This window comes from Melopsittacus undulatus, chromosome Z (genome assembly GCF_012275295.1).
Source record: "Melopsittacus undulatus isolate bMelUnd1 chromosome Z, bMelUnd1.mat.Z, whole genome shotgun sequence".
NCBI lineage: Eukaryota > Metazoa > Chordata > Aves > Psittaciformes > Psittaculidae > Melopsittacus > Melopsittacus undulatus.
Window position 1 is genome coordinate 3,346,476 of NC_047557.1, and position 13,423 is coordinate 3,359,898.

The 13,423-nt window shown below is 41.9% G+C and overlaps 1 protein-coding gene across 1 annotated transcript in view; it reads left to right on the plus strand.

Annotated features, from left to right (window-relative positions):
- The window catches only part of LOXHD1 (lipoxygenase homology PLAT domains 1), a 159,318-nt gene that overhangs the window by 44,826 nt on the left and 101,069 nt on the right, over nucleotides 1-13,423 (plus strand). Inside the window, exons 6-12 of the mRNA XM_031045698.2 lie at nucleotides 646-744; nucleotides 2,292-2,440; nucleotides 5,013-5,136; nucleotides 7,303-7,553; nucleotides 8,938-9,073; nucleotides 11,939-12,099; nucleotides 12,955-13,041. Coding sequence (XP_030901558.2) covers nucleotides 646-744; nucleotides 2,292-2,440; nucleotides 5,013-5,136; nucleotides 7,303-7,553; nucleotides 8,938-9,073; nucleotides 11,939-12,099; nucleotides 12,955-13,041 — 1,007 coding nt within the window. The remainder of the gene's footprint in view (nucleotides 1-645; nucleotides 745-2,291; nucleotides 2,441-5,012; nucleotides 5,137-7,302; nucleotides 7,554-8,937; nucleotides 9,074-11,938; nucleotides 12,100-12,954; nucleotides 13,042-13,423) is intronic.

The window sequence follows — 13,423 nt, forward strand, 5'->3', positions numbered from 1 at the left end:
CCACACATAATGCTGCTTCATCCTGGGCTTTACTCCTGTTTTTGCATGGAATGAACTGCATTGTTATTATTTGTTTTTTTGAACTGGGCAGAGTAACAAGGTGGTCACCTTCACATTCCTGTGCTTGTGCATTGTGCATTGTGACTGATCTTTCCTCAAAATACAAGTTGTCACCAGCCAGGTAGCAACCATGTAAGCTAAGCTCCAAAATAGTTCTAGGTTATCATTAAAAATAGCTCTAGGATAGTATTTGGATCTGAGGGGTCAGCTCTGAGTTTGGGCACATGTCTGGCTCTGTAACTCATTGATCTTTTCAGAAGGCAAGGCTGTGTGTGGGTCTTAGTTCTTTTAATGGTCATGTATCAGCATCAAAATTTACACCTTCCTCTCATCTATTTCAGCTTTCAGTGTTAAGTCCAAGAACTAAGTGACCTGTTCCTCTTGCTTTGGGCAGTGAATATGCAGTGTCAGAACTTTGCATATGGATTTTGTTCCTCTTATGCAGTAGAGGGTCAGTGTACCGGGAGCCATGGTTCAGACATGTTCCCGAGATAGCAGCACAGCCTGAATTGCTTTGTACTGTTATGTTCTGTATCAAACTGCTGAGTTATTAATGTATTGGGATTTCTGCCTCTGTTCTTGCAGTCAACAAATACGTGGTCCGAGTTTTTACTGGTGAAGTTAGCGGCAGTGGAACAGATGCGGATGTCTTCATCAATATCTTTGGTGAGAAAGGAGACACAGGTATTCAAATGCAAATAATTTCCTAAAATACTTCTTCCTGCTTTGCAGGCCTGTTATCTGAACAACACACAACAGCAATCTGGCAAAGGCAGAATAATTTGGCTGAGTGAAGGACACAACAAATGATGGTTTTAGCTCAGGGGTTTCTCATATCTACAGCTTCTGGAAGCTGCGCCTGCAGTGCAGAGTCGTGGCTGATATGTGAGAATAACTAAAGTTACCTATCACCAAAAATCCCCAAACTCTTGGGAAACACAACATATATCACTAGTGTAAACTAGTGTAATGAGTACCCATCCACTGAGGATCCCTCAGCAGCACCAATACATATTTACAGTGCATACAGTAAAAGCTGCATGTCCCATGTTTCTGTGTCACTGGACAGATGATTCTGGTTTTTTTCAGTGGGGCAAAGGCTGTGACTGAGCCTTCTTGGCCATTTGAAATATAATCTAACCAAGATTTATATTACTTGTCTTTAAATGAATGGTGGAAACTTATTTCTTTGTTCATTTAGGTTTTTTTTTTTTTTTTTTTTTACTGCAGATTGTATTGCAACAGTGATCTGGGAACTTGAATTTATGTTTCTTAGAAAATATTTTTAACTGACTAATAATAAAAGATGTACCCAGACCAGAATCTATGGAGAAGAGTGTGTAGAAATTCCTGGAGACCCTGAGAGCAAATATTCTCTGTCTTCTGTACTGCACCTGTCCTGTCAGATTCAAGAAATAATGATATGATGTCTTCCAAGTGTCCTTGAACTGATTATGAAATGTAGTGGCTAGATCTCATCCTTGATTAATTCTTCTGATCTCTCTGGAGACATCTGAAAGCTAGAGTCTAAATCTAAGCTGGTTGTCCAGGCATTCGTATCATATCTACACAGAGAAATAACAACCCTAGAAAATGATTCATCCTCCTAAAGTAAGAGGGATGGATTTACCTCTAACACCTTTCTTGTACTGGTGCTTTGTGTGGGTTCAATCCCACTCCCAGCATCATTTACACATAAACAGTGGATGCAACATGAGTCATCACTTTAATAATTTTCATAAGGCCAAGCTCCTCTGAGATCAGGAAAAGCTAATAGCCCCTGATTGGGTCCTAATTTGAAAATAAACCCTTCCTGTGCAATGCAGCAAAGTATCCTGTCCTGAAAAGTCAAAATTTGCAGCTTGTGACCAAAGCCTTTTTTTAAACAGCTTCGAGATTTTTAAAGACATTAAAAATAAAAGGGAAATGTGGTGGTTTGAAAAAAAAAAGACACAAGAGCCATCTGGATATATATTTCTAAAAAGTCTGAAAGCTGTAAGTAACTCTGACATCAGAGTAAAAATCCAGTTTTTTTGTGTGCTCAAGAAAAGGTACCTTTTTGTTAGAATATAAAGTTCTCTGTCTTAACCTTGAATCCTGGTTTCAAAGAGCTGTTACCTGAAGGATATTTAATTCAGTCAGTTGTGACATTCCTAAATATTTCTTCACCTACAACACGCATGTACCAGTAACCCCTTTCTCTTTGTTTCTTAATCTCTATTTTTTCTCAGGTGTGAGAAAACTGGACAATGACAAAGACAACTTTGAAAAGGGAGCTGAGGACAAGTTCACACTCGATGCTCCGAATTTGGGAAGGTTAAGGAAAATTAATATAGGGCATAACAACAAGGGTGGTTCTGCTGGCTGGTTCCTTGCAAAGGTTAGTTACTTCTGAGACATTTAAGATAAGCACGTTGTGGAATCAGAATACCTCATTTGTTTTCTTGGTGGTCTGATGCCAAGAAATACAAGGATATTTGCTGGCAAATCAGGTCCCTGGCTATGGAGAAAGGCACAAATCAAGTTTTCACCTTTCCAGAAGTATCCTCTCCAGCACTTTCTTTTTCTGCAGAGCCAAGGGGGGTTGATGAAGCTCTGGCAGGAGCCTGGTGCATGACCCCGTGGCGCATCTAAATCAGGTGCAGCAGATTCAGATTGGGTAGTTAAAAAACAAGGGATGCTGTGGGTTTGGGTAAGTTGTCAAGCATCTTAGGCAAATTTGTGGCAGTGAGAAAACCCAGCTGTGAAGATTTGAATCTGCCTGCTCTAATATTTCTTGAGTCTCAGTCACTGCAGTTTCTTTGACAGATGAGGGGGAACTGTCCAAGCCCCTTCTCATTCCGTTGACTTGACTCATTATCAAGATGGTAAAGATACCAGAGCCTAAGAAACATCTGTTGGGTCTGTTGACACTGAAAATTTGAAAAGACTTATAACCTGGCCACATTTAAGTGATTTATCATGGGCACAGCAAAAGAGATATACCTGCCACGAAGATACCTTTCTTCCACTTTCATCCTCATTTTAATCTCCTGCTCTACGTCATGAAAGCTCTAAGCAGCTTTTAGTGGAATGGCTGAAGGAATATTTTAAAAGAAGAAATATATGACAGCTCTTTCCTCTAATCTCATTTTCTTTCCTCTGCTGGTGTAATTTAACACAGCTGGCTTTAATCCACTGAAGATCTGACCCCAAATTTATAAATCCTGGATGAGAGGGTGGTTTGATGTATCACTAATGCAAATATTAGCACATACTTTTCCACCACCACCATATGCTGCAAAAGAAGTTTTTATGTTGGATGTCCACAAAAATGTAGAAGATAAAAAAGAAAGCTGCTGTGCCCCCTGTAATAAATAGAGAGGGAGGAAGGGGAGAGGGATTAGAAACCCACAGAGAAGGAGCCTTATTCTCACATTACAGATGAAGTCTGCAGGACATGTTTTGCCTAAGACCCAAAGCCTGAAGTAGTGACTAGTTGCAGCCAACATGCTAATCCTATGTTCTGCACAGGAACAGCTCAGAGGTTAGTGATTAAGTAAAAGGCAACTTTTGCCTTGCAGGTCCAACTGGAAGCTTGGAGGAATGAGCTGAAACAACCCAGTTATCATCTACTGTTGGTAGATGTTTTTCTTTAATTTGCTCCAGTACTCGGGAGTGTTGTCACTCCTGGATGAACCTGTTAAGCATCACTCAAAGTTCTCATGTTTCTTGTATTTTCAGCATGGTTTATACTCAGGGCTTTTTTTTTTTCACCTCTAAATATATGAATAAACATATTAACATGCACCCAAAGAGGATCAGATGGTAGAGGGGGGTCTAAGTGTTGATATTGCTCCAAAGCCTCATATATTTTAGTCTGTAACACTCTAGCACAGCACTGCTCACTCATGCTGACAATCCCAGCCCTGGCAGACGCTGCTGTCTGTCTACAGAGACGCAACGAAGATCAGTAACACTATAGGAAACAGCACAGTGTGGGTTGAGTGACAAGAGGGGAAGTTCTGGTTCCCAAAAATGGTTTCACAAATCTATCAGAAAGGACAGATTTCATATTTTCACTGTTTGCTGTAGAAGGCAGAGAAAAGTGGCAATGACTTTCAATCCATTATAGTGATTTTGGGTTTTTATTTCTTTGAGACATAAGCCATGAAGGTGAATAGATATTCTTTATTTCTTCTTTCCTGGCTGAAAATACTCAGTACTCTTCATTGCTTGTTTGAAACACTGCAGTAACTCTATGACAAGATTCAGGAATACAGAGCAAGATATTGGTAAGAAATCCCTCTGGAGGAGGTGCAAGCAGTTAACGTTAGTTTATCTAGCATTAAAAAGGAAGGTTGTTTCAGTAAACTATATACCTACCTAGATTCAAGAGCCAAATCCTCCCAAATAAAACTATACCTAATGTGGGAATTCTTAGTTGTCTTTCCAATGATTCCATCCTGGAGTAACTGAGTGAGATCACACAATTTCATTAGGTCACACAAGCTGATCTCATGGTCTTGATTTGTCCTGAAATTTCTTGGTATTATTTTATAACAAAGCTCTAAAACTGAGAGAGAAAGAAGACAGCCTGTTCCTAAAGCAGAACAAAGAGCTGCCATTCAGCTGATGGAGAAGGATAGCCAGCAAACGGGCTCTGGAGGGAAGGAAGACAGACCAGCCAGCTGGTCTTGCTAGCAGAGACATCTGGTCTCGTACACGGTGAAAGATGTAGATTGAGTTCACTGGATAAAAAGAGAAAATAAAAAAGCCTTTTTTTACTCACTGATTGTCTGAAATTGTATCAGTACTTAATTAGGGAGCAGAGAGGGATCTGCCTGACTATTGAATATATTAAATACCAGGTGAGAGAGTTTACATTAAGCTTCTGCTCTTTTTTCATCCTCTCATGTAACACAATAGCTTTTCCCATGTTATTTTAAAAAGTGTCATTTCTTTTCTCTTAGGTGATTATTGAAGACATTGGCAACAAATGTGTGTACCAGTTTCCAGTTGGGCGCTGGTTTGCTTTAGATGAAGATGATGGAAAAATCCAGAGGGACATTCTTGTTGGGGGCACTGAGGCCACAGGTAAAGTTATGGGTTGAATCCAGGGTGGGTAATATGGAGGTACAAAAGCGTGATTAATTCTGCTAGCTGTGCTTTTTAGAAAATGGAAAGTGCTATGCTTAGGGACACCCGCAGTGGACTGTCTGCTGGTGACAGAGTGTTTTGTGCAAGGGTCCATGAGCTACCATTGTATTTCACATCTCCACACCTCACTAACAGAACTGCACAGGTCCTACAAGTTGATTTATTGCCTGATGATAAATTCGGGTTCAGCCTGGAGAAGAGAAGGGTCAAGGGAGACCTTATTGTGGCCTTTCAATGTCTTAAGGAGGGCCAATAAGAAACCTGGAGAAGGGCTTTGAACAAGGACCTGTAGAGACAGGACAAGCTGGAACGGCTTTAACCTGCCAGAAGGGAGATTGAGATGAGCTCTTAGGCAGAAGCTCTTCCCTGTGAGGGTGTTGATAACCTGGCACAGGGTGCCCAGAGAAGCTGTAGCTGCCTCATCCCTGGTAGTGTTCAAGGCCAGGGTGGACACAGGGGCTTGGAGTAACTTGATCTAGTGAAAGGTGTCCCTTCCCATGGCAGAGGGTTGGAACTGGATGGGCTTTAAGGTCCCTTCCAACCTTCCAACCCAAACCAGTCTATGGTTCTATGCAAGGAGCTGATGGACAGATGATGAAAGATCCAACTTATACTTCAGCAAATCACTCATGGGGTTTCAGAAAGTGGATTGCTGTTTCCACAGTCCCAAGTATGCCACACAGTAGCATACATTGTACTTCAGGTTTTGTTATGGGGAGCTGTGCATCCTTTTACAAAACAAGAAAGGCAGACCTGAGCCCTAGAATGGGCATTTTTACTGTCCAACATAAAATAAAAGTATGTCTCTGTTAAAAGAAATGTGAATGTAAATTAAACAAAAGGACTTAACATGAGGCAGAAGATTATTTGGATAGAGTTCTGCCTATATTTATTCATTAGCATAAACCTTAACATTATGATTATGCACATAATAGCTGTTCTTTACTTCTTTGCATGGTCTTCAGCACCTGCAATCCTCATATTCCCCCTTCCATGTGCTAAAGGAATGTGGTCTGGGTGCACAGTTCTCACTGCAGGATGCAAGGATGCATGCTGGGAAAAAAATAGGGGAAGGTGTGTGAGAAATCAGAAAAAAATACGATTAATTTACTAAAAGATTTTCCTATTTTTAACCACTCATGACTGTGCTTTTCGGGTTTTTTTTTTCCTTGCTCTCATGAGTTTTATTGAAAATATTTGCACAGCGGAAGGTGCTTGAATACATTTTTAAGCATAAACTTCAAAGAGAAGATTGTTTTAAAGAGAATGAGTTCTGAAGTTTCTATTTTGTCTCAAGTCCTTATTGAAATTCCTGGTAATTTAAGAAAAGGAAGAACTTAGCTTGGGCCCCAACTGTCTTATACATGCTTGCTAAAACACTGTTATGGGTACAGAGGTGTCTCTTTATTTGGTATCATAATATAGGTTTAGTATATGGTTGCCAGTGAAAGAGCCTTCTGGGAATTAAGGCCTGTAGGAAGAAACATCATCTTTCTTAGATCAATAATCAGTTGATGTAATTAGAACTGGACATTAAACAACCAAACTTTTATGCACATAGACTTCTTTTCAGAAATACTTTTATTTCTTTCAGCTGGGATCATGCCTCTCCCAAGCTTTGTTTTGCTGAGATCTTTAGGGTCTCACAGTGACAGTGAATGTCCTGCTGGCTCCAGCAGCATTGCAATGTTTGTGGTGTTACAGATCTTGCCACCATTGTTTAAAGCAACACTTCTTCAATCTCTGACATTTTTGGTGCTTGGTACCTCTCAAAATCAAGTGACTTAGTTACCACTTCAAATTTTTCTCCTTTCTTCACCTAATCATCACCGTACGGTGGTGGTAAAAAAACCTCACACATTTTCCATGTGACAGGGAGTCTGTGTCCACACCTGTTTCTCTTGGACAATCTGAAGATAGCTGTGAGTTTCTCAAAGGTATGTGTGGGACAAAGCAGAAGAAGCATTGCAGTCTGTGTAAGTTGAAAGCTAAAACAAAACAGTGGAAAACCAGTAGAGCTCAATGTAAAGCCAATCAGAATTATTACTCTCAACCTTTTTTCCTCCCTTCTTTTCTTCTTGACTGAATTCCTGATTCCTTCAGGTATCGTTTACAACGTTGCTGTAGTGACAGGAGATATTAGAGGAGCTGGCACTAACTCCAAGATCCACATAATCCTCCATGGGTCCAAAGGCTTAAAGAACAGTGGGAAGATTTTCTTGGAAGGAGGTGAATTTGAGCGTGCCAGGACAGATCTCTTTAACGTGGAAATAGCTGCTCTTCTCAGCCCGCTCAGCAGAGTCACCATTGGGCACGACAATTGTGGTGTCAGTTCTGGCTGGTATTGTGAGAAGGTGAGACCAAGCTGTTTGTCTGTAGGCAGATGTCAGCCCCTTTCCCATTCATGACCCCAAACCAACAGCTAAATATGGTTAAAACCCCCCTGAAATAAAAATGCATTTATTCGGATGAGAATATCGTTGGTTTAAAAAGTCAATATTATACATAATGTATGGTAGTAGCTGATTGTCTCAAAGGCACACTAGATACATAAGTCAATCACTCTCTAATTGGGTTGATTGCCCCTTGGCATTCACAGAGATAATTATTTGCTCAGTGCCAAAATCACCTTCAGATGTTTGCCCAAGGGGCCAGACAGAAAAGCAGTTTTGGATTATGCTGAGCATGTCAAATTTATCGTCTATATTCAAACTTCTCTCAAGTTTTTAGATGCTGTTTTCGAGCTCAGAAAAAGAAGTGGCTAACCACAGCTGTTACAGGGAGGTAGTGCAGCAAAATGTGATGTGAGGTCATGTACAAGATCAGCAGGAGGTAATTGGAGGGTGGAAAGGAAGGCAGCTGCATACCCTGAAGCTAGGAGCAAATGCAGTTTTCCTGGAAAGGAAAATCAGTTTAGGTTGTGAGTTAGGGGCATGAAATTGCTCCGAGAGCTGGAGCAGCTCTGCTCTGGAGAAAAGCTGACAGAGCTGGACTGGGTCAGCCTGGAGAAGAGAAGACTGCTTAAGGGGAGACCTTAGAGCAACTCCACTACCTAAAGGGGCTACAGGAAACCTGGAGAGGGGCTTTGGACAAGGGCCTGTAGGGACAGGCCAAGGGGAATGGCTTTAACCTTCCAGAGGGGAGACTGAGATGACTCTTAGGCAGAAGCTCTTCCCTGTGAGGGTGCTGAGGCGCTGGCACAGGGTGCCCAGAGAAGCTGTGGCTGCCCCATCCCTGGCAGTGTTCAAGGCCAGGGTGGACACAGGGTCTTGGAGCAACTTGGTCTAGTGGAAGGTGTCCCTGCCCATGGCAGGGGTTGGAGCTGTATAAGCTTTAAGGTCCCTTCTAACACAGACCATTCTGTGATTCTATGCACTTGAAGGCTTTGTGCTCCCTTCAAAACCCTATTGTGCACTCTTGTGGTTTGGGGCATCTGATACAGCACTGATCCACTGCCTGTTCTCATTCCCTTCCCCTTGTGGTATTCTACCTCTTCTTTGCTGACCCGTTTTGATCTACTTCAGGAAAGAGGAAATAACAGCACAGATGGGTTCTAGCTATACCCTAAATTGGGATTTGTGCAACCAGTCCAGTTCATGTTGGTCTGGAAAACTTGATTTTTGTGAGCAAAAGCAAGATCTCTAGCTGTACCTTTGCTTCAGTTACTTAAGTTGTCAGTATCGGGGTCCTGTGGGCTGCCTGCAAAAGGATATTCACCTTCCCAGTCTCTTTTCCTAGGTGGTGGTTTATTGCCCATTCACTGGTATTGAACAGACCTTCCCCTGTGATAAATGGCTGGATGAAGATGAAGGAGATGGTCTTATAGAGCGGGAACTCTATGAAATGGTCTCACTACGCCAGAGAAGACTGAAAAGTAAGTACAAGTGCCCAGGAGCCTCCTGAGACCCCCATACATACAACAGCAACCTGAGTGTCACCCAAACAACATAACAGGCAATAGACCTCTGGTCAAGTAGATGCTCAAGGAAATTGAGTCTTGCATGAGTATCAGCTTTTAACATCCTGGTTTGGGGAGTTTAAAGTGAAACTTTAAAAATATTTTGAAGAATTTCAGTCATTTTCTTAAAGGAAGAAGTGGGACCTGGCAGCTTTCTTGGGTTCATTGGGCTTTGGGCTGCCTCTGCTACCATTTCACCTTTGCAGCCAAGCCAGGCTACATTTCTTATTACTACAGAAGCAAAGCTTTCTTGTTCCAGATAGAAACAAAACCTAACTATAATAAAAATACAAACATGGAGGAAAACAGGAAGAAAATCCAAACTCTTTCCAGTAACTTCAACTTTTTAACTCTTAGCCAATGAGGAAAAAACAGATCTTAGTCCTGTCCAGCTATTTGAAGCTTCTTTTTCTCTAGAGGGAGGCAATGGCACATATTTGCTGGGAGGTGTTGCTCTGTGATAGCTAGGGCAGCATACCAACATGTCCATCCATCCACACACGGCTCCAGCACCCAGCTCACTTGCCACACAGAACAGATCGCTGCCATCTTGCCTGCACCAGTGTGTATGTGTAAGCAGAATGTTTTAATTAGGATAATACATCCAGTTTAATCTGAATGCTTTGGGTGGTCTCCTACTTAAACAGCAGTTCATTTAAATAAGCTTTGTCTAAATGTTAGTCAGTGTTAGAATCATGTTGCTTCTCTGACTCGGTCCATTTAACTAAAGCTTCTGCAACCTTTAACCCTCTATTATCAGCTCTGACTGTTATTGACAGGCTAATTCCCTTGCTGCTGCAGTACAGGAGATAGAGAGCATTAGCCTTGAGAAATTTGTGACCTTTATCTGCCAGATTATAGAAGTGTAAGACTTGGAGTTAGAAAAGACCTATTATGTCATTTTGCCTATCTTCCCATGCATACAGGACTGTCTGTTTCTGTAGAGATGATCAAAGCTTGGTTCAACCTCACTTTGGGTATCCATGGTGAAACGGCTGCCTGCACAGCGTTTCCAAGCTGTTCCTCCTGTAGATTGCAGCCCATCATGTACCTTCTATTTATTCTCAGCCTTTTATTTTCCCCTTGTTATCTCAAATGTTATCTTGAAAACTGTAGTGCCAGGTCTAGCCCTCCAGGGCACAAACAATCCATGGCATTTGTGCCCTGAGGAATATTCACTCTGGTTCTGAGAATTTCCAATCTGCTTGGATCCCTTGATGTGAAGGGGTAGGGGTTGGGAATGTACTCAGGGAGCCCTGGGAGAATGAAGATGCGTATTTGGGGATATGCTTGGTCAGCTCCAGGAGCTGCAGACCTAGCTCACCCACTTTTCTCCCTGTGTGGCTTCTCCCTGACATCCCTTCATCTTAATCCTGGTACAAGTTCCCTGTTCCCCAGCCCTGCATGCATTGCTCCTCCTTTCCTTCAGCAAGAGATCAGGAAGGCCAAACCAGACAGACGAGAGAAGTCTCTGGTATCTGGGTTGCCCCTGCTCTTTTACCCAGGGATAGCAGGACTGCTATATCACATGCTGTGCACAAACTTGCCTTAGCTTCATTTCTGCTCAGATAAAACTTGCTGGTGTTTCTTTGGGAAGGAGTGGTCATGGTCATAGTGCATATAGGAGCAAAACTTTTTCTAGAAGAGCGTTCCCTCTTTCCCCTCAGTAGCTGTTGCCTCTTTTCCACAGTCAAGTGCTGAGTACATCAGTAAAGATCTAATTTATATGCATGTCATTTTATTTTTATATTCCATTCTGGGCTCTGAAGGTCAAGCCATGCCTATCTGGGCTCTGGCATACCAAAAGTGAGTAATTCTTTCATTAAGGTTTGTTAATAATTCAGCTGATGTCTGAGTCAGGAAAGAGGCCTGTTCCCTCTTCTGTGGGTGCTGCAAAGCCTACAGAACTGAAACACATTATTACCAATAAAGAATGCAGATGAGGGGCTCTTTAGAGGAAATAATGTCATCTTTACATAGGCAACCATCTCCTGGTATGAAAACCATGATAAAGATGCTGCAGGTGGACTGCTTTTATAGACAAAGTGTGGGGTGAAGACTTAAGAGAGGAAAATGTTGTAGCTTTGACATAATCTTTGGGCATGCTGCTTAGAGTAGCACAAGTGTTAGCTGAAGTCAGGTAGGATTTAGGCACGTAAATAACTTAAAAACATCTGAAAAATACCTATATGTTGCTCTGAGCATGTTTGCCCCACATGGTGCAGACTGACTGGAGATACCCAAATGGGTTCTTAGCCTGTCCTGCAAAAGCCGTATCTGGAGTAATTGATCCAACCTCAGGAAGGATTGTTAGCTCAGGATGAACTGATACATGGCCATACCCATACTCCTCCTTGTTCCAAACACAGATCATCTGGAGCAATTTTTAGGGTCTACCTGGATCTGCTTTGCACCATACACAAGTAACTGGAGACTCGCTGACAAAAAGAAAGCTGACTGTGTACTCAAACTAGAGAGATGGAGTACATCCCTGGATTACCCTGTTAGAAATGTATGACACAGAAGAATATGGTTCACCTTGAAAGCAGTGATTCATGATTTATTTCATTTTATTTTAAATGAAAACATAAGAATTAGATTTCCAGGCAATCTCATTTGTGTATATCATGTAGCAGCTTGATCATGTTTGTGCAGAAACGGATAAAATGTCCTGAAGAATGTCATGCCATCCCATCCTCTCCCAGAGGAAAGAATGATAACTATGTTTTTTACCTTTAAAAATTACTTCTTAAACAAAATGTATCGAACTTTTCTGTGTAGAAAGCCCCTGGTCTCTGTGGATCTGGACAAGTGACATTAAGAATGCAGGGACAGATGCCACCATCTTCTTCCAGATTTATGGGGACAAAGGGAAGTCAGATGAGATGAAGCTGGACAACAATTCAGACAACTTTGAAACCGGACAGACTGACAAGTTCATGGTACGAATCTTGTGCAAGTGGTAAATTTAGCTTAGTATCGTTTCCTGGGCATTAGCTTCAGCCCTGCACAGAAAATCAACAGCATGAAGTCTTTACCTCAGTAGATCATTCTAAAGTGAAGGTGAATTCATTCAGTTTGTTGCTGATGAAAATTATTCATCCACCCATTTAGGCCATGTCTTTCTAAAGCTAATAATTTATCTTTTTTTCCCCCAGTGCCTAGGAGGTTATTAGCTATTTACAGAAGAATTAGGAGTGGTGTTTCCTCTCCCTGGTGATCTGGTATTCAGCCTCTTTGGTTGCGAGCCTCTTTGAACGTCTGATGCTGAGTTCAAGAGCTTGTTGAGTTTGGAGGCTAGAGAGGGTCTTCTTGTATTTAGGAACTAATATGCTTTAAAGTTAACTGGGGACTGGTCAGAGAAAAAGTAAAAACCAAACAATTTTAATGCATGGCTGAAGGCAAAAGTTTTACACTCTTTGCAGCAGCAAAGATGCTGCAGCAAACAGATGCCTTCTGGAGGAACTGTGTCTGTGCTTTGCAGACCCTCTTTGAGAAAGAGCTGAAGCTTGGGAACTGGCCTTATTTCTTACTGGGATGAGTGGTTCCAAGCAGTTGTCATGATCAAAAGTGTATGGATTAAACTTATATGCTCTCCTCTCCAGAAAAGAGAAGCATCAAGCTCTTAGCAGAGTAAAATGTATTACTTTCAAATAACAAAATTTAGGGTTTTTTTAGTTTAGTCTCAGACTCCTCTCTGATTTGGCCCTAAAAAGATGTCCAGAGGTGTCCTTTGGGTGCGTACTTTGCTGCCTGAAGAAATGGATAATGAGTGTTTTCTTTCTCCCCCTTTATAGATTGAGCTCCCTGATCTGGGCACATTTTATAAGCTTCGGATATGGCATGAGAAAAGAAATCCCTTTGCTGGCTGGCATCTGAACAAGGTGAGGGGATGGCAGGGGAAGGTAGTCCTGGGAAGAGAGATTGATTGCAATCCTGGGTCACTGCATTCCCCAGCTGGCAGCTGAGTTTGATGTGCAGTGGTCAGAGGTGCCTCCCTTTACAGACAGTGCAGCCCTAGGTGTGGAAGTGGAAATCCTATGTGAAAACAGTATGCGGAGAGAGCACATCATAGCATCTACAAAAATACATGGGGAGAGAAGGGTTCATTGTATGGTTTTGGAAGAGATTCCTTCTCCCTCCTGTCCTTTTCAGTTTAGCCCACACATGTATGGGAAATAAGAGCAATGGGAAATGGTAGCTCCCAACAGCCCAGCTTAATGGTGATAATGATATTTCCCCATGCTTCCAGCATCAGACCACTGT